Source organism: Equus przewalskii, chromosome 14, assembly GCF_037783145.1.
Source record: "Equus przewalskii isolate Varuska chromosome 14, EquPr2, whole genome shotgun sequence".
NCBI lineage: Eukaryota > Metazoa > Chordata > Mammalia > Perissodactyla > Equidae > Equus > Equus przewalskii.
The window spans coordinates 28,970,506-28,990,304 of NC_091844.1; the positions used below are offsets into that span (position 1 = coordinate 28,970,506).

At 35.7% G+C, this 19,799-nt stretch overlaps 1 protein-coding gene across 8 annotated transcripts in view; it reads right to left on the minus strand.

Moving 5' to 3' along the window:
* The window catches only part of ALMS1 (ALMS1 centrosome and basal body associated protein), a 249,363-nt gene that overhangs the window by 78,434 nt on the left and 151,130 nt on the right, over positions 1 to 19,799 (minus strand). For all 8 annotated transcript variants that reach the window (XR_011525970.1, XR_011525969.1, XM_070572391.1 and 5 more), the window contains 2 exons: positions 8,330 to 8,571; positions 2,559 to 2,684 (listed from right to left, as the gene is read on the minus strand). Coding sequence is in view for 6 of the 8 variants with exons in the window: in XM_070572391.1 (XP_070428492.1) it covers positions 2,559 to 2,684; positions 8,330 to 8,571 (368 nt within the window). In the remaining 2 variants the exon portion in view is untranslated. The remainder of the gene's footprint in view (positions 1 to 2,558; positions 2,685 to 8,329; positions 8,572 to 19,799) is intronic.

Genomic DNA, 19,799 nt, shown 5'->3' on the forward strand with positions numbered 1-19,799 from the left:
TAATGTGTCAAATCTGGAAATCAGATTATAGCCCCTTCCCAGGGTTTGATGCTATTGCTTTATGTTGTTTTTTTAAGTGACTTTTCTGAATTAATTTTGTAAAGTCTATTAAAATTTCTACTCAACTAGCTTAGTGGTCAGCTAATGCCTAGACAGAGATATACTTAAATACCTAGAACCAATAAATCTCTCAGTGTTTGCCAAGGGGCTATGTGTGCATGATGAGGCATGCCTTCAACACTGAGCCAGGCAGTTGTCAACTCTGCCTTAGCCTTCCCTTTCTTCTTGCAAAGAGCCTCAAGGGCAGCCAGAGGTAAAGAGCAGGGCCTTCTCAGGTCTTTCTTGAGCACACACACAGGCCTATGCATATGTGTGGTCTTTTAGAGTCCTAGGAATATATCAAAGCTTTTTAAAGCATCTGTGGACATCTCATCCTCAGTTTTTCCTCTTAAGCTTTTGGTTAGTCTCTTGTTTACCCCAAATGCTATTCATTGCCTTAGGCAGTGTGACATCAAAACACTTGTGTGAAAATGTTTTTGACAAACACCCCCCTACCTCCTCCACACACACACACACACAAAGGCTTTTAACACTGGACAGCTCTGAGTGAGGTCAAATAAGACAATCCTTTTGAGTGGAGTCTTCCAGGGAACCACCAGACAGGTCGAATACTGACAGTTCTTTGGGAATAAAGTTTTGAAAGAAGCCTAGCTCTGTTCTGCTCCCTCCAGTCCTGGGAATGCAGGCTGATATATTTAAAGGTTATCACTGAGCTGAGTGTGGGGATAGGACTAAGGCAAGTTAAAGTGCCACAAAGCTTACTGTTTGTACCAGGATTCAGCCATTTTTCTTGAATAAATAAATGCTCATTGGGCTGCTACACTTCTTTGGTTAATTTCTAGAGTTTTGGAAACATTTTCTGAAAAGTTTTGCCTATTTTTTTGTTGCTTTTATTAAGGGGCAAATTCTTGGAGGTCTTTACTGACCATTTTTTCTACTATAACTCTCTACCCCCTTTAAAAAAATCCTAGTCAGTTCTCTCCTCATGGTTTTTACTCTTATTGACAGTGATTATTAATATATAAAATTTGAAGTCTATAATGAGCATTGGTATGAGGTATAAAATGGCTTACAGAAAAAACAGACATGGTAACTATCTTCACAGAGCTTATCATCCAGTATAAACAGAGTCTTGTTACTACTTAAAAGTGTTACTGGACCTAATAAGTAAATTTCTAAGATCTATCTTTTTCTTTGAGAGATTGTTACCTTTGCCTTGTTTGTATTTTCTTTTTAAGGATTTTATGAGCTCAATTGTTTACTTATTCTCAATTGAGGAGAAATCTATTTGGCCCAAATATTTGCTAATAATGGTATATGACTTGCTCTTGGCCCCAAACTCTAATTGTATCTTTCTCATATCTATAGATGCACATATTAATAGACAATAGCTATTAGAACAATTCCTGGGCTTTCATCTAGAGTAGCTCTAGAGGCCTAAGAAAGGATTGTTTTCTATTCTCAACTCCTTCATTCTCAGAATACATAGAGAACATGAGAAACTACAATCTCAAGTATATATAGCTATTAGATCTGTCTTATTGATGCATTCAGTACTTTATTTACAGGCACAATATTTCTCAGCATACAATGCACCATCAGTGAGTCATTTTTCCCTCCCACAACTGTCCCATTTTCTAAACATTAATGTCTCCAACTAGATGGAAGAGTTAGGGATGTGAATGGACAGCAGGACACTGGAGGCCTCAAAAAATAGTGGGACACCAGATCAGATTTCTATTGGTACAGACATTCTGTCTTCTGAACTAGGGGACTGAAAGTAAGAAAGGGACCAAAGATTTTCCCACATATAATTAATTAAGCAAGCTTGTTTTATTTCTGGGCTAGCCATTAAGTATGTTTTTAGAATCATAGCCTTGTAGGTAGTGGAAATTTCTTCCAGTTTCTGGTGATGGGCTTAATAATCAATTCTAATATTTGGCAATATAAGCATTTTTGTGGTTCTTTTTTTCAGTGGCATCAGACTGGGAAATTAGGAGTGGCATCATACTGGGAAATAACTGTGGTTATTTATGAACGAAATAAAATATTTTCTTTCACAAACCAAAACCAAAAAGAAATACCAAATATTTTTGTAAAGTTGTTAGATCAAAACAGTAAGTATTTATGTCCTAATAACTTAGTAGCTGTTTGAAAAAATACTTCTTGTATTTCTATGTGTTTCACAGATGAGAAAAAAAAAAATCACTGAAACATTAAGGGCACTGTGAATAGAGAAAACTTGGAAATCTTTGTCCTAAATGGAGTCCACTAACCCAAACAAACAACCCATCAAATATTTATTAAATGCTCAAATGTATATAACACATATGATGGAATAACTCATGTACCCAAACCAGAGCTTGAGGCATGAAAAGCTCCACATTTCCCTGAAAGATTAAATAGCACTGAGCTTTCATATGTCATTTCAGAATTAACCAGTCAATCCGCAAAAAAATTTACAAAAAATAAAATTTTGAATAATTTCTGCATTATACCTGAGTGTGAGCTCTCAACGGTGGTGTCTGATGTGGAATCCAGAAATGGAGGAATTTGTCTTAATTGTGGAACATAGTACATCTTCGGACTACCAGAGGGTTTATATGGCAACAGTGAAGGCTGGGCTAAGGAGATAAAGACCAGAACAGTTAATAAGAAAACATTTATTAATTCATTGAACAATACTGAGTGCTTTTATTGTGCCAAGCAGTGCTCAAGATTCTTGGGATATATCAATGAACTAAACAGAAAAGTATCTCTGCCTTCAAGAGGAACAGGCATTCCAGAGGAGGGAGATATACAGGAAACAACATACTAAATAAGTAAATTATCTACGGTTTTAATAAATTATAAGTGATATGAAAAAACAATTGGAAAATGCTGAGGGAGATGAGGAATACTGGGCAAACTGGGGCAGGATGCAGTTCAAATAGGGTGGTAGGGGTAGGTTTCATAGACAAGATGAGTTTTTAGCAGTCTATTCCATATATAGATGGCTCTAATTAAAAAACACTTTATCCTTTATCTTATATTGAACCCAAACCTGGTCACTGTTAATACCTACTACTGGTCTTATGGCCTTATTCTTCCCCCAGAGTTATAGAAAACAAGTCTAATTCTCTTCTATGTGACAGATCTTCAAAATAAAGTTTCCATTATAAAAGTACAAATTCTCAATATTAAAAAAACACACAAAAGCAAAAAAGACAAAGTCCTACCACTCAAAGATAACTATTATTAATATTTTAATATATTTCCTACATGTCTTTTCTGTTTCTTATTTGTTTACATAGTTGTCTGCATATAGTATGTATAATTTGGAATTCAGCTTTTCTACTTTACATTTATAATAAAATATTCATTTTATTTCCCATCTACACAATTTTTGGGGCTATACTACAGATTGCATGTATTTGACCCTTCTCCTAATGCTGAAAATTTAGGCTGAGTTAAATTTTCAATTATAAAGAATTCTATGAATAAAGATTTTCCTATTTAAGGCATACCCTTTCTCCCTTGCTGCCCCATCTCAGGTAAATTCTCTGTTTACAGAGTGAAAAATTACATCATTTATAAAGTATTTTTTTTTTAATACTAACTGCTAAAATGCTTTCTAAAATATCTGTGCCAATGTAATTAATGTGATTATTATAGAGGATGAAATCTTTTTCTATATACTTGTTTTTCTTTCATGATGTGGTAGAATCTCTTTCTCTCTATTAGTAATGGCTTCCTAATATTTCGATGGGCACATATTGCCCATTGTACACTATATTTTCCAATCTCCTTTGCAGCCACATATGAACATATGACTAAGTTTTGGCCCATGGGATGAGCGTGAGAATAATGTGTACAATTTTCAGGCATCCATTAAAATACTCCACTTCTTAGGGACTGGAGACCATGACAGCTACAGCAGCCACTCTGGAACCAGAGATGGAAGTAACACTTTCGGGATGCTTTAGCATCAGACACAGAATAGAGCTACCTGCTCTAGATGGCTTACCTGTAATTTCTGAGTTTCTGTGATACAACAGCTTATCTTGTACCCAAAACAAACTCACTAAGTAATCAGTCAATTAATTTTTAATCCACTGGAGCTGCCACTTACTACCCTTGTGACCTTGAAAAAATAACTCTGCTTCAGTTTCCTCTCCTACAAAATAGGCATGATAATAATACCCATATCTTAGTGTTACTGTGAGAATTTAAACAAATATTAAAAATTTAAAGTGCATCAAACAGTAGTTTTTACACGTGTTTAGAGGTGAAGTGTTGAGTCCTTCCAATCTCCTTCTCTCTGAGTAAGTAACCAACTTATTCTAATAGCACTTATTATATAATCCCTATTTTTTTCCACTGTGATACCTCCTTTATCACACATTAAACTCAAGTGAAACAGAACTCACATCTGTGCTTCCTATTCTATTCCATCAATATATTTATAGATGTTTAGGCTATTACTACACTTTAAATTTGGCTGCTGCTAAAATTCACCCTCCCCATTACTCTTCTTTTTCCAAATTTTCTTTGTTATCCTTCCTGATAAACTTTAAATCAATTAAACAAGTTCAAAAGAACAATTCTATTAGAAGTTTGAGAGCAGAATTATGTTAGAGTATAAATTCATTTGGGAAAAAATGACATCTTTACAATATTCAGCCTTCCCATCTAGAAACATTCCATCCTTTCTCTTAATTTAGTCAACTGTTGTTTTCTATCTCTATACAAAGGATTAGTTATTTCCTTCACATAGGTCCTATAGAATTCTTGTTTAGGTTACTCCTGAGTATTTTATGGGGTTGTATCACTCATAGGAATGGCATTTTGTAGCTAGCTATCATTCCTCCTGAGTAAACCCCTCCAGCTCCTTCCATTTATTCTCACTGACCATGGTTTTCTCTCGCATCCTGTCACCACCTCTAGATGAACTCCCACTTGCCCATGTCTAGTTTATAAAAATTAAAATACTCTACACAGAGTCTGATAGTCCCAGAGTAGAACAAAGTCTCCTTCATTCTGGACACAATAACAACCTATTTATTACTTAGAATTGTTTTATCATCCTTGACCACACATTCATTCTGATGACTTATTTTGGCACTAAATTCCATATTATTAGTACCCTGCTTCCAACCAAGGAACTCACTTCACAGTGAAGGAAACAAGACAAAAGGCTGATGCCTAAAGGGATTCACTGTTCTCATGATAAGTTTTATCAGGCACAACTATGCTAAACTTAAAAAAAAAAAAGTGCGTGAGCGATTTACCGGTAACTGTTATGGCACATGCTGGTGGGCATCACTTTCTGAGACTGGAATGCCAGCTTACACAATATGCTAGCTCAGAACTATATATGGTACTTACCTATCCCAAAGACAGAATAGAATGCATGCCTCCAGGAACAAAGGTAGAAGCCTTTTTTAAAAACTTTTGCTTTCCATCTCTGTGATTCTGAGCTTTGTTAGAAGGAAGGTCTTAGAATTAGGAGAGGGACACTCACTACCAGGAGGCAGGAACCACCTTGTAATTTTACATTCTTTATGTCACTGAAACAATATATGAAACAGGATGCCACAGTGTTGACTAAAACTGCGATTGACCTTAACTACTGGGGAGAAATAAAGTTGCCTTAAAAAAAGGAAAGTCAATAGGAGTATGGCTAATACCTAGGGGAGAATTTTACCATGCCTGGTGATAGAAATTAATGAAAAATTACCTTAAACGTATATGTGCAGGGCTGGTAAAGTCTCAGACTACTTAGGAATACTTGGACCACTCCATCAGGCAAAAAACCCAAAACAAGAACAATAACAACAAAACCAAAAAAAATCAGCCAACAACAATCTGGCTGAAGTCAAGGGGAACAAACAAATGTGTAGAGGAGGGAAGAATTTAAACAACAGAAAAAATAGGCTGTAACCTATACTTCTATTCCGTCATTGATGTAGTCATTATTATTAGAATATTGATTTATTAATTTTCTTCCTCCACCAGTGTATATAAAGCTTGATAGTTATGGTTAAACTTACCATTTAGTTCAAAGGTTGCTGAAAATGAGTAACAATGATTTGGCAGAATTACAACAGTCCCAGAGGAAAAATGGCTATCATATGGAGATAAAGAATTCTGACACAGAAAAGTGGCTTTTTGAAATTCTCCAACAACTTTATGTTTGAATGCAACAGTCTTAAGGTTACTTTGGATTGCCTGCCTTGGGGGAAGAAGCGACTACACAGCAAATAATGGTTGCCTCTGGGAAGGAAAGAAGGAAAGAAAGGTCCGGAAAGGGGTAAAGAAGAAAAGCTCAACTATAAAATTTATTTCTTCAGGGCCCGGCCCCAGGGCGGAGTGGTTAAGTTTGGGCACTCCACGGCGGTCCAGGGTTTCCAGGGTTTGGATCCTGGGCACAGACATGGCACCACTCATCAGGCCATGCTGACGCGGTGTCCCACATGCCACAGCTAGAAGGACCCACAACTAAAAATACACAACTATGTACTGGGGGGCTTGAGGGAAAAAAAGGAAAAATAAAAATAAATAAATAAATGAATAAAAATCTTTAAAATTTATTTCTTAAAAAAAATTTGAAAATAGAACCAAACATAAACATATAGCACGTTACTCTGAAATTGTTAATCCAGAGTAGTGGGCACACAGTCATGTGTTTAACACACTATTCTTTGTACTTTAAAATGTTTTCATACCAAAAACAAAATTTTACTTTTGAATCCAGAGTATTAAAAATAATACTTTATTAGTAAACCAAATAACATTAATCTTTTAAAGGAGTCCTTTCTCCCAGGTACCTGTATGTAAAGATAAAACCATAATACTGGCATCTATATAGACTGACTCATTTGATGTAAGTAGAGTTTAAAATACACTTTCACAGTTGGCTTTCTCCTCTTGTGCTTCTGCCACCACCCTGAGAACAACATACCCTACTATCCCATTAGCCAGGGTTTCAGAAGAAGGCACGTGGAACAGACCCAAACCATTTCTGCAGCCTGGGGCCAAACTCCAATTGACCCACAAGCCCGTGAGTGAGAAAAGCAAATGCTTATTGTTATAACGCACTGAGATTTTTAAGGTTGTTTGTTCTATGGTGTCACTGTGGCAATAGGTAACTGACACATGAAGGTGTTCTTTGTGATATTTATTAAATTGTACTTTTTCAGGGTATACTTTTATTTCAGAATAAAAATGTTTAAGAAGTATAGCCATCTTAACATATAAATGTACTTATTTAAATTAAATTCAATGCAATTTAAATGCCAAACCAAGCAATCTTCTTTATATTTAGTCATATCCCATCTATACCTACAGATAGATAAGCTTTTTGCATACGTAGGAAAACTTAAAATATATTTTGAATAGATCTATGTAAACTATTAAATACTTTAAAATCAGTAATTTAAAGTTCCCACCATGATTTGGGAGAAGAATGGGAACTTAATTGTTAATTTTCCTGTTATTGGTCTGAGAAAGAAAACAAGTTATTCTAATTTTGAATCTTATATAGTATAAGCACTATCAAAATATCACTGCTACAATAGCATAAGAACACACTAAACGTAGACCTTATGGCAAAGATTGCTAGCTTTTCCCCAAAATCCATTTCTTTTTCATCCTAGAAAACAGAGCTAAACAATTCCGAGCCAGTGGAAAGTGATTTGGGCCACTTCCAGGCCTAGCCCATAAAAGCCTCCCACATGTGCTCCTCCATGCTTTTTGTCCCTTCTAGTTGACTATGATGGTGAATTCAAGGTAATCATGGGTTCCACGTTTTAAACACTGCAGGGCCAGAGTCAACCTGGGGCTCTGGTCATTTTTTTATGAGTGAGAAACAGACTGGTATTGTAGTTGCACTATTACATATTTTTGCATCTATTTATTATAGTACGTAACATTTACTATAATACAAAACGCCAATAATTCGCCTGCCTTCCTAAAATTGGACCTCTACAGTTTTTAAGTTTTTATGAACTATTTGCATTCTAATTACAAATATCATGAGATGAAAATGTCAACCACGAGCAGCATGAGTTTCACATATTTTGTTAACCTCACTAGAAATTAAGGTAAAAACATAATAAATCATATTCTCTTCACAGCTATGTAAATAAAAGATGGATACAATCATATAGATCCTAATGCTTAAAACTAAAATTATGTTTTCTCATTAGAAAGACACAATCACAAATTTCTGAGATAATTACACATAAAAGTTGGTAATATGACCTAAAATCCAATCACATTGTCTTACCATCTGTGCCATGAGGAACGGTAATCTGCTGAACTGAAGATGATGAAGCAAACTTGACAGGAACTTTGCCCAGCTTCTGGGCACTGGGGTGTGGAATTTCATGTCCATAATCTTCAGGATTAATAAAAATCTCAGATGAAAATATGGCTTTTTCCGGACTTTCTGTTGTTATCTGAGTGACTGCATCAGATGAAAATTTTCCAGAGAAGGCAGAAAATGGGGTCTTAATCTCCTCTGACGGTCTGAACAAAAAAGAGAAAAGACCCAGCAGGTCAAACCCTTGGCTTATCAAATACCATAATCTCTTTCCAAAAGTTGCTTCAAGGAATATTTCATAGAGACACATCAACCTCAAATGGTTACGGGATTTCTGCAGTGCCCTTTGCTTTCTTAGATACTTAATACAATGCGATCACATATGAATTTGCTTTTATTTATTTAAAAATCTATTTTTAAGTTACACTTAGAATGCTACTATATAATTTTGCTGAAGTAAGGGTACTTTTCAGTTGAAGTGAAAATATATTAATTTTTCAAAAATTACTGGAAGTCCACTATAAATTAGGAGACTATGCTAAATGCATAGAGTGTACAAAGGTAAACAAGAAACAAAGCCTTCCCTCAGGGAGTTTATATGTCAATGGGAAAACCAGAGGTTTTCAAGGTTGTAATTATGTAGCAAGATTATAGAGAATTCATATTAAAACAGAATGGAGCAAATAAATAATTGCATAAATAAATAATAGGAGGGAGGATTTTGCTTCTAGAAGAATTCCAAATAACCTAAGTACATACCGTACCCCCAACCAAGGAGATAAAGCTTACTCTCTCCCTCTCCACTTAAGTAGGGGCTGGTGTTAGTGACTTGATTCCAAAGAATAGAATATAAAAAGTGAGAAACAGTAAATTTACAGTGGAGAAACCTAGCAAATGCATGTTATCCAACTGATGAAGATTCACATCACCAGTGATGTCAGGTGGATGTCACATACTCTCTGCTATGATGTGATAAGAAGGGTGCTTTGCTTCTGTGGTATTCTTTGCCAAAACCCCTAACTCTAGTCTAATCATGAAAAAAACATCAGCCAAACCCAGATTGAGGGACGTTCTACAAAATGTCTGACCAGTTTTCCTCAAGACTGTCAAAAACATGAAAATCAAGGAAGGAAAGAGCAGCTGTCATAGACCAGAGGAGGCTAAGAAAACGTGACAACTAACCAAATGGAAGGTGATATATTAGACTGGGTCTGGGAACAAAAAGAGGTCATTAATAGAAAAACTGGTGAAATCCAAATAAAGTCTGGAGTTTAGTTAATAGTAATGTACAAATGTTGACTTCTTAATCTTAACTTACATTACTATGGTAATGTAAGATATTAATGATAAGAAAAACTGGGAGAGGGGTATAGGGAACTTTATTATGTTTGTATCTTGTCTGTAAATCTAAAATTATTTGAAAATAAAAAAGTTTATTTTTAAAAAATGAAGTAACATTGTATTATATTGGAGTGGTACCTACACTATATCACAGAAACAGAAGAACTTTTGAGTCTCTACCCTCTGCCTACTATTCACTAATTGAAAAGAATGATTATGAAAAAAAGAAAATAAAAGGCAAATCTCCCTTATGAATCTAGAAGCAAAAATCCTAAACAAAACATTAGAAACTCAAATGTAGTGTGTGTGTGTGCGCGAGAATTCCCACCAAGATGGCTTACTCCAGGAATGTACAGTGAGTTAACATTCAAAAATCAATCAGTGTGATTCCCCACATCAATAAAATAAAGAAGAAAATGCACATGACCATATCAATATAGTTGGATAAAGCATTTGATAAAATTCAGTAATTATGTACGATAAGAACTAGTAGCAAGGGAAACTACAAAAAACTTTAGAGCAACCATCCTATTTATAGTGAAATGTGGAGAATGTTCACTGTGAGATTAGGCACAAAACAGAGATGCTAACCCTTACCATTTCTATTCAACATTTTAGTAAAGGTCTTATAGTATTAGCAGAAAAGCAAGAAAAAGAAACAGATATAAGGATAAGAAAGAAAGAAAGAACATTGTCACTTTTCATATTTGATACAATTAGGTACACAGAAAATCTAAAACAGTCTACAGATAACTTATCAGAATATAAGTTTTCAGAAAAGTTGCTAGACATGAAATCAAATTTTTTAAAGTTCACTACATTTTTCAGTATCAGAAAAGTTTTAAAATTAAAAGCCAAAAAATATGCCATATATGACATGATGAAAAACATCAAACACCTAATAATAAGTATAATAAAAGATGTAAGAACTCTAAGTAGAAAACTATTAATATATCACAGAGAGAAATTAAAGGTGATCTAAATAGGACTTCCACTTGCAGGTAGGATGTAGTAGGTAGTCATAGGCCATCACCACTGCTGCAACAAGCAAACAAAACTGAATAAATTATAAAAATCATAGTTAAAATAATCATAGAGCTGTGAATGCAATCAGGAAACGAGATCAACTACTATGCTAGAGGAGGAATTTTGGAGATTCTGAGCAGGGGCTTGGTGCAGGCAGACATGCTCCACTGGGAAAGAGGTAACACCAGAGCTTTGGACAAACCCATGGTCTGGTATGATGGCGTGAAATGTAGCAGAATGCCAACATGATTTTCTCTGCAGGACATTTCCTTACTGTTAGGGTGGTATAGGAGGATGGGGGACTAAGCCAGAAAAGCAGAGTGAAATCTCCTGCATAGTCATGACACTTATAACAAACCAAGTCCCACTAGAGGGGCCTGTGACAAACATCAAGTCTCCTCAAAACATTAACCAGATTTTGAACCTGCATAAGACAGGAAGCTAAATAACTAATGCCTGAGAGAGAGAACTTTCAAAGATGACGAATTAGAGACCTACCAGACTCACGATAAAAAACCCAGAAGTGCTAACCCCAAGAAAGGGGCAGAGTCAGAAAAACAGGGAAATCACTTGCAATCTTTGAGTGCTTATGAGACAAATTTCCATTGAGAAAGTCTAACTCCAGCAAGTGCATGGCGGGTCTCCCCTTACACCTGCCATATTCTAAAGCTGCGAGGGCTGAGAGTCTAAAGAGTTGAATTCAAACATCTGAAAGACTGAACTGAGTATCTCATTGTATTTAATTATTGAAGAATCAAAGACCTGTCAGTTTAAAGAACAATCCAGGGAGGCCAAAAATCAGGAAAAAAATCATAGGTAGAATGAGTCAATGAGAGCTCCAACCCAGCTCTGACCTGGTAAAACTTCTGAAATGACGGAAGTGGTCAGCCACTCTATTTGATTAACAGAGAAAAGGCCAAATCCTCTCCTCAGTCTCTATGATTTTTTTATTCACAATGTTGAGCACACAATCAAAACTTATAAAATTTGTGAAACAAGAAAAAGTGACTAAAAATTCAAAGGAAAAACAGACAAAAAAATTGATTTACAGGGGAGTCAGATACTTGAGTTAGCACAAAAGACTTCAAAATGATTATTAATATATTAACAGTGCAAAAGATTGGGGAAAACAGATAAAAATATGGAGAATTTCATTAGAAAACTGTAATCTACTTTAAAAAATCAAATACAGATAAATAAATAACAACTGATTCTCAGCAGACCTCAGGAAATACTAAAAGAAATTTTTTTAGGCTGAAGTAAAATGATTCAACATAGTATAGAACTGCAGAAAAGAATAAGCAGCTCTTAAAGTGCCTGAGTAAAGTGCCTGACACATACATGCACACACACACACATTTTTATATACATATATTTATATGTTGTCCTATATTTCATATACACATACACAATGGAATAAACAAGATGCAATAATAATGTCCTGTAGAGATTTATAAATATGTAGAACAGAAATATATGACAACAAAACCACAAACAGCAGGAGCAGGCAAATGGAGCTAAACTGTTGTTAGATTTTTTATGGCTCATAAAGTGGTAAGAATATTAATTTAAGGTAAATTGTAAAGTAAAGGAAGTATAATGTCTAGAATAACCACTAAAAGAATGATAGAAAAAAAATAACAAAAAAATCCAATACAGAAGAGAACAGGAAATAAAAATAATTGATTAATAAAGAACAGAGAAGACAAATAGAAAACGAATAGCAAAACGGCGAAACTTAAAATCAACCATCTCAATTATATTATATATATGAACTAAATATCTCAATTAAAAGACAAAGATTGACAAAAAAGAATAAGACCCAACTACATGCTATTCACAAGAGATATACTTTAACATAAGGTCATAGATACGTTCAAAGTAAAAGAATGGAAAAAGATATACCAAGCCAACACTAATCAAAAATAACCTTCCTCTTCTCTTTCCCTTCTCCTGCCTTTTTATTCTCCCCTTTCTTTTACCTTTCTCTTCCTGAACAATTAAATCTTAAAACCATTAGGTGGACAGAATACAGTGAGCATCCATTGGTGGTGGGGCAACTGTGGGCCAGAGTAAGGTGTGAAGGTGCCCATGTAAAAGAGTAGCCTAGCATAGGGTATCAGAATCTAAGTACGGCAATGAAAGAATCTCTGTGGAGGTGTGGCCTAGTATGCAATATCACACACTGATTAGGACGAGGAAGGTTTCCATGGAGAGGCAGGTCCAGCTTGGCATGTGGAGTTAGAGCCTAAGCAGAATAAGGAGGTGTCTCTACAGTGGGGCAGCCTGACACAGAGTGTCAGAGCTGGAGCAGAGTACTGAAAATATCTTCACAGAGAGGCAGACTGAGTTGGGAAGTCCGATTTCCTAAATGATGAGAAGGGTGTCATCTACAGGTTGGAGGTGGCCCAGTTTGGTGAGTCCGAGCACAAGCAGGGTAAAAGGGGCATCTACCTCATAGGGTGAGGAGAGGCACCTCACCTGAGATGTCAGAGCCAGAGTAAGGAAGATGTCCAGGTAGGGGTAGCCTGGAATCTTGGGTCAGATCCTAAACAGGAAGAGGGCACCCAAAGCAGAGGAGAGGCCCAATGAAAGATGTCAAAAGCCTAAGCAGGATGAGGAAGATGCCCATGTGAGGTGGCAGTTCAGCGTGGGGAGTCAGAGCCTAAGTAGGGTGGGGAGGGTGTCCACATGAATGTGGTGAGCATTCTGATGAGGGGAAGTCAGATACCAAGTTGGGGGGAAATTATCCATGTTGAAGATAGCATGGAGTGTCAAAGCCCAAGTAGAGTGAGATGGGCATCCACACAAATAGCCTGAATAGAGAGTCAAAATCCAAGTGAGTGAGGGCTATCCTAGCTGGGGGGAGGAAGGCAAGAGAGGTGGGATATTAGTTATATAATGGGAGACTGATCAAGTAAATAAACATAAAAAGCATATAGGAAGTGAGGGTTCTCACTATTGGATAAGAGAGTTACAAATACAGAAAGAGAAGAAAAGTAGAATGAGACTCAATTAGAATTGCATATACTGGTGTGAGCTTGTGGTTTTTATACAGACAGATGTAGAAATAAATATTAAGTGAATGTGTGTATGTATATATGTACATATATCCACTAAGAGGACTTGGAGCAGCCCAATAGCAATGTATACACCTAGGGCTCAAATCTTGGCTTCTAAGTATCACTAACAGAAACCAGGATCCTTGGAGAAAAGGCTGATTCCAGAGCTGGGAAAGGAAAAAAGTACAAGATGAGTCTGAAATATCTTGTGCCAGAAAGCAAAGACATGCTTAAAAAATGACAGAGACTTGTAAAAAGGATACAGAAGCTGGCTTGAAGGGGCTGCCACTGGTCATCTAATCAGTGACATTTTGAGTACGAAAACAAATTATAATAGTAACATTGAACACAGTAAGAAAACATGATTTTGTATGATGTAAAATATTTGCAAATATTATATCCAACAAAAGACCTGCATTCAGAATAGATAAAAACTCTCTAAATTCAACAGTAAAAAAAAAAAAACCTAGGGGCCAGCCCTGTGGCACAGTGGTTAAGTTCACATGTTCCGCTTCGGCGGCCCAGGGTTCACTGGTTTGAATCCTGGGTGCAGACCTGGGCATAGCTTGTCAAGCCATGCTGCGGTAGGCGTCCCACATATGAAGTGGAGGAAGATAGGCATGGATGTTAGCTCAGGGCCAGTTTTCCTCAGCAAAAAAGAGGAGGCTTGGTGGCAGATGTTAGCTCAGGGCTAATCTTCCTCAAAAAAAAAAAAAAAAAAAAATGAAAAAACCCAAACAATGCAATTAGAAAATGGCAAAAGTGGATCTCTCATACATTGCTAGTAGAAATATAAAACGGTACAATCACTCTAGAAAACAGTTAGGCATTTTCTTACAAAATAAACATATACTTACCATATAACCCAACAATCAGACTTATGGGCATCTATCCTAGAGCAGAGTTTCTCAACCTTGGCACTACTAACATTTTGAACCAAAAAATTATTTGTTATGGGGGACTATACTGTGTATTCTAGGATATTCAGCAGCATCCTTGATGTCAATAGCAAAATTCTTTCCTAGTTGTGACAATCAAAAATGTCTTCAGATATGACCAAATGTATCCTGGGGGCCAAAATCATCCCTGGTTGAGAATCACTGTGCTAGAGAAATAAAAACTTAGGTTCACGTAAAAATAAATATTTGAATGTTCACAGCAGCTTTCTTAGTAACAGTTAAAAACTGGAAACAATCCAAATGTCCTTCAACAGTGGAATGGTTAAATAAACTCTGATATATCCATCAAATGGAATACTACTTAGCAATAAAAAGTAATCAATTATTGGTACACCACAACTTGAATGGATCTCCAGGTTATTATGATGAGTAAAAAGAGTTAATCTCAAAGGTTACATGCTATATGATTTCATTTATCTAACATTCTTGTCAACTTAGAAAAAAGAGGCAACTGCAAAACAAAAGGAGAGTGTTTATTTAGGTTCTTAGAATTGCAGTTCGGGGAACATGGCTTCTGGCGCCAGCCAGAAAAGCGTCTCTCTAAGGAGTAAAAGTCAGGAGTTTTTATTAGTAAAAAGGAGAGCTCAGCACAATTACCTCAGTTGTTTATTAGGGAGGGCAAATTTATGTTACAGTTCATTAGTTTACTCAAGAACATCTTGTTGTTACCAGAAAAAGTATATGTTTGCACAATCCTTCATAAAGTCCATTCTCAGCAAATAAATTTCTTTTGGCAAGTCAGTGAGGTCAGCACAGTTTCATATTTTTAACAAGATGGAGTCTAGGGTACAAAATGGAGTCACTGTTGCTAACTCGTTTCACATTCTCAAAATGACAAAATCATAGACTAGGAAAACAGACCACTGGTTACCAAGGGTTAAAAAAGACAGAGGGTAGGGGCAGGGGAGAGGAAGTGTGACTATACAGGGGCAGGCCCAAGGGAATTCCTTTGTGGTGACAGAACACTTCTGTATCCTGCTTATGGTGGTGGTTATGTGAACCTATAATGATTAAATTTCACAGAATTATACACATATGCATTCAAAAAACTGAGTGCACGCAAAAACTAGTGAAATTTGATTGAGGTCTGTAGTCTAGTTAATTGAAACGTGCCAATGTCAATTTGTAGTTTTGATAAGGCACTACAATTATGTAAGAGATTACCAACGGAGGACTGAGTGTTGGATACCTGGACTTTCTGAACTAAATAATCTCTTATGAGTCTATGTATTTTTTAAATAAAAAAACTTTTTTAAAAAGATAACAACAGACCATAACCTACCAAATGAAATAAGAAAGCATGATTCTGTACAGATATTAATAAACAAACTAAAAGTTTGCTGAAGAATGAGATATTTATATGATTTCAAAGTATTTCCCCACAAAATACATAATTACAAAGGGGAAAGAAAAGAGTAACTTTCTAGTGGAGGAACCTAACAGCCACAACCTTATTAAGTAATTAAAGTGATAAGTGTCAGCAGTGGGACAAATAAAAATTGTGCCACACCTAAAAAGATGTTATGAGAAGAATTCAGTGTCACTCCTGTGATATTCCTACCAAAAATACCTAAACCTAATCATGAAGAAACATCAGAGAAACCCAAAGTGAAAGACATTCTACAAAGGAACTGGCCTGTAATCTTCAAAAGCATCAAGACCATTAAACTCAAGGAAAGAATGAGGAACTGTTCCAGATTAAAGGAAATTAAAGAGTCATGCCAATTAAATACAATGTGATTTTGACCTGCTTCCTTTTGTTATAAAAATCTCATTGGGACAAGTGGAAAAATACGAATGGTGCCTGTAGTAAACTGACACTAATTTCCTGATTTTCATGGCTTTATTGTGGTTTTGTAGGATAATGTTCTTTTTATAGGAAAATGATGAGGCAGCAGGTCAACAACTTACTCCAAATGGCTAAGGAAAATAAAAAAGATATTAACATGCTGTCCTCAGATGCTGATTAAAGAAGTAGACAAAAATTCAGTAAAAATGAGTATTTCAACGTAACAGTTGATGAACTGGACCTAACTGACATATACAGAATATTGCATGCAGCAACTGCAGAATACACACTCCTTTCATTACACATTGATCGAAGTAAAAATATACCATATCATAAAGCAATTTTAAAAAATTTAAATATGCTGAAGTCATTCAGAATATAATCTGATGATCATGATAAAATCAACTAGAAATAAACAATAATTATAAAGTTCTCATATGATTGGAAATTAAGAAACACTTTCTACTAAGTCCATGGAACAAAGATGAAACTGTAACAGAACTGTAACAGAAACGAGAAAATGTTTTGAACAAAGATGATGATAAAAAAAACTATGTAGGGCTGGCTCGGTGGCGCAGCAGTTAAGTTTGTACATTCTACTTCAGTGGCCTGGGGTTTGCCAGTTTGGATCCCAGGTGTGGACCTACTTACCACTTGTCAAGCCATCCTGTGGCAGACATCCCACATATAAAGTAGAAGAAGATGGGCACAATGTTAGCTCAGGGCCAGTCTTTCTCAGCAAAAAAAAAAAAAAAAAAAAAAGCTATGTAAAAATCAGTGTACATTAGATAACTAAAAATTAATTAAAATTAATGAATATGTAAAAAAATTAAGTATCTATTCTCAGAAAGGTAGAAAAAGACCATCCAGTTAAAACCCAAAACGGAAGGAAACAAAGATAAAACAGGGCTGGCCCATGGCCTAGTGGTTAAGTTCAGCATACTGTGCTTCGGCAGCCCAGGTTCAGTTTCTGGGCACAGACCTACACCACTCATCAGTGGCCATGCTGTGGCAGTGACTCACATACAAAATAGAAGAAGACTGGCTCAGATGTTAGCTCAGGGCAAATCTTCCTCAGCAAAAACAAAAAAACAAAAGATCAAAGCAGAAATCAATGAAATAGAAAACACACACTAGAGGATCAACAAGATCCAAATTGTTAAACCCTTAGCAAGAGTGACCAAACAAAAAAAGAGAAAATACAAATTACTAATATCAAACATAAAAAAGCTAATATCACTAGAGATTCAGAAATTGAGTAGATAATAGGATATTATGAAAATAAGTCATGTCAATAAATTTTCAGAACTTAGCACAAACAGACAAAATTTCTTGAAAAACGCTTTTAAAACTGATGCTAGGAAAAAAAAGAAAACCTGCATAGTCCTATCTACTAAAGAAATTGAATCTGTAATAAGAACTTCAGGCCAAGATGGCTTCACTGGTGAATTGCGCCAAATATCTAAGAAAGAAATAATACCAATCTTACACAAACTCTTTCAGAGTGTCCCAATATATTTATGAGGTCAGCCCAATGCTCATACATAAATCAGACAAAGATATCACAAGAAAGAAAATTAGAGGTGCATATCCCTCATGAACACAGATGTAAAAATCCTAAACAAAATATTAGGTAAGCTGTATCTAGCAATGAAGGATAAGATATAAATTAAGGATGCATACGGTAATCTCTACAACAACCACTGTAATGAGTCTAACTCCATTTTTGATGTTTGACTATACTGACTTCTTTTTAAGCCTCACCTTTGGCCCCACATCTGGACAGATTGATAAGAAAACCTGGGTGTGAGTGTCTCCCTCTTTGGTACCAGGAGAAAATTTAACCACCCCCCACCCATGAACATTTTTCCCAGTTCTACTTTCTAGCCACTATAAGCCCAACCCACTCCCTCAGCTTTGGCCCAAGCCAGCCTGGACCTGCTTGTGCCCAACCAGCTCTTCCCAAGAGTCCTTCATGTGAATAACAGACGTCCCCTGAAATTATCTTGGTGTGAGAGTGTCATAAGCCTTGATAACTGAACCAAATTTTGGGTAGGGTGTCCACCCCACTAAAAAATAAACAAAAATTATATTTAAAAAAGCCAGTAACGACAGGAAAATAGAATAATGAAAGATACATGATTAATACAAAAGAAGGCAGAAAAGAAGGAACAAAAACCAGATGGTACAAATAGAAAGCAAATGTAATATGGTAGATTTAAATCAAATAATACTAATATAACACAAACTCAGAAAATGGAGAGGGAACATTTCCCATTTTTTTCCAAAGCCACCATAAATCTGATATCAGGCCACTTCAAGATTATAGACCAATATTAGCAAATTGAATTTAGAAACAAACATAAAAAAGGACCATTTATCATAATCAAGTAGGGTTTATCCCAGTAATGCAAGATAACTTTAACATTCAAAATCTAATCAATGTAATTCATGATGTCATCAGAAAAAAAGGAGAAAACACCTATAACCATCTCAACAGAGCAGGAAAAGCATTTAACAAAATTCAATAGCCACTCATCATGATAAAAACTCACAGCAAACTAAGAATAGTACAGGATATCCTTAGTCTGATAAAGGGAATCCATTAAAAATCTACAGGTAACATCAAACTTGACGAAATACTAAATCCACTCCCTCACCCCTCAAAGATGGGGAATAGGCAAGATGTCTGCTCTTACTACTTCTACTTGATATTATATTGAATATCCTAGCCAGGGCATTAAGCAAGAAAAAGAAATAAACACATGAAGATTGGAAAGGAAGGAGTAAAACAGCTTTGTTTGTTCCCCAGCAACATGACTGTCTTTGAAGAATAGACAGTATATGGGGATCTCACTAAATTTAAACAAGGCACTCCCTAAGTCTTAAGAGAATTACTGAACATAAAACAGAGGACAATTAGGTATGCCTCAACTTAATCACTGGAACTATTTATTGCCTTGCCTAAATTTCCCTATGGTCATAGCACCCACTGCCCTAAATTATCCCATAGTGACCAAGGAAGCTCTGACCCAATGAGTAAGAAATTAAAATTAAAATTAATTTGTTGACATTTGCAAATTGGCTTGACAGGAGTTATTTCTATATAGAAGCAACATATAACTAGAAGACACAAATTTTAAAATACCATATACAACAGTAGCAAAAAACAAAAAATACTTAGGAATAAATTTAATGAAAGATATATAAGGCCTCCACACTGAAAATTATAACATGTTACTGAGAGGCATTAAATA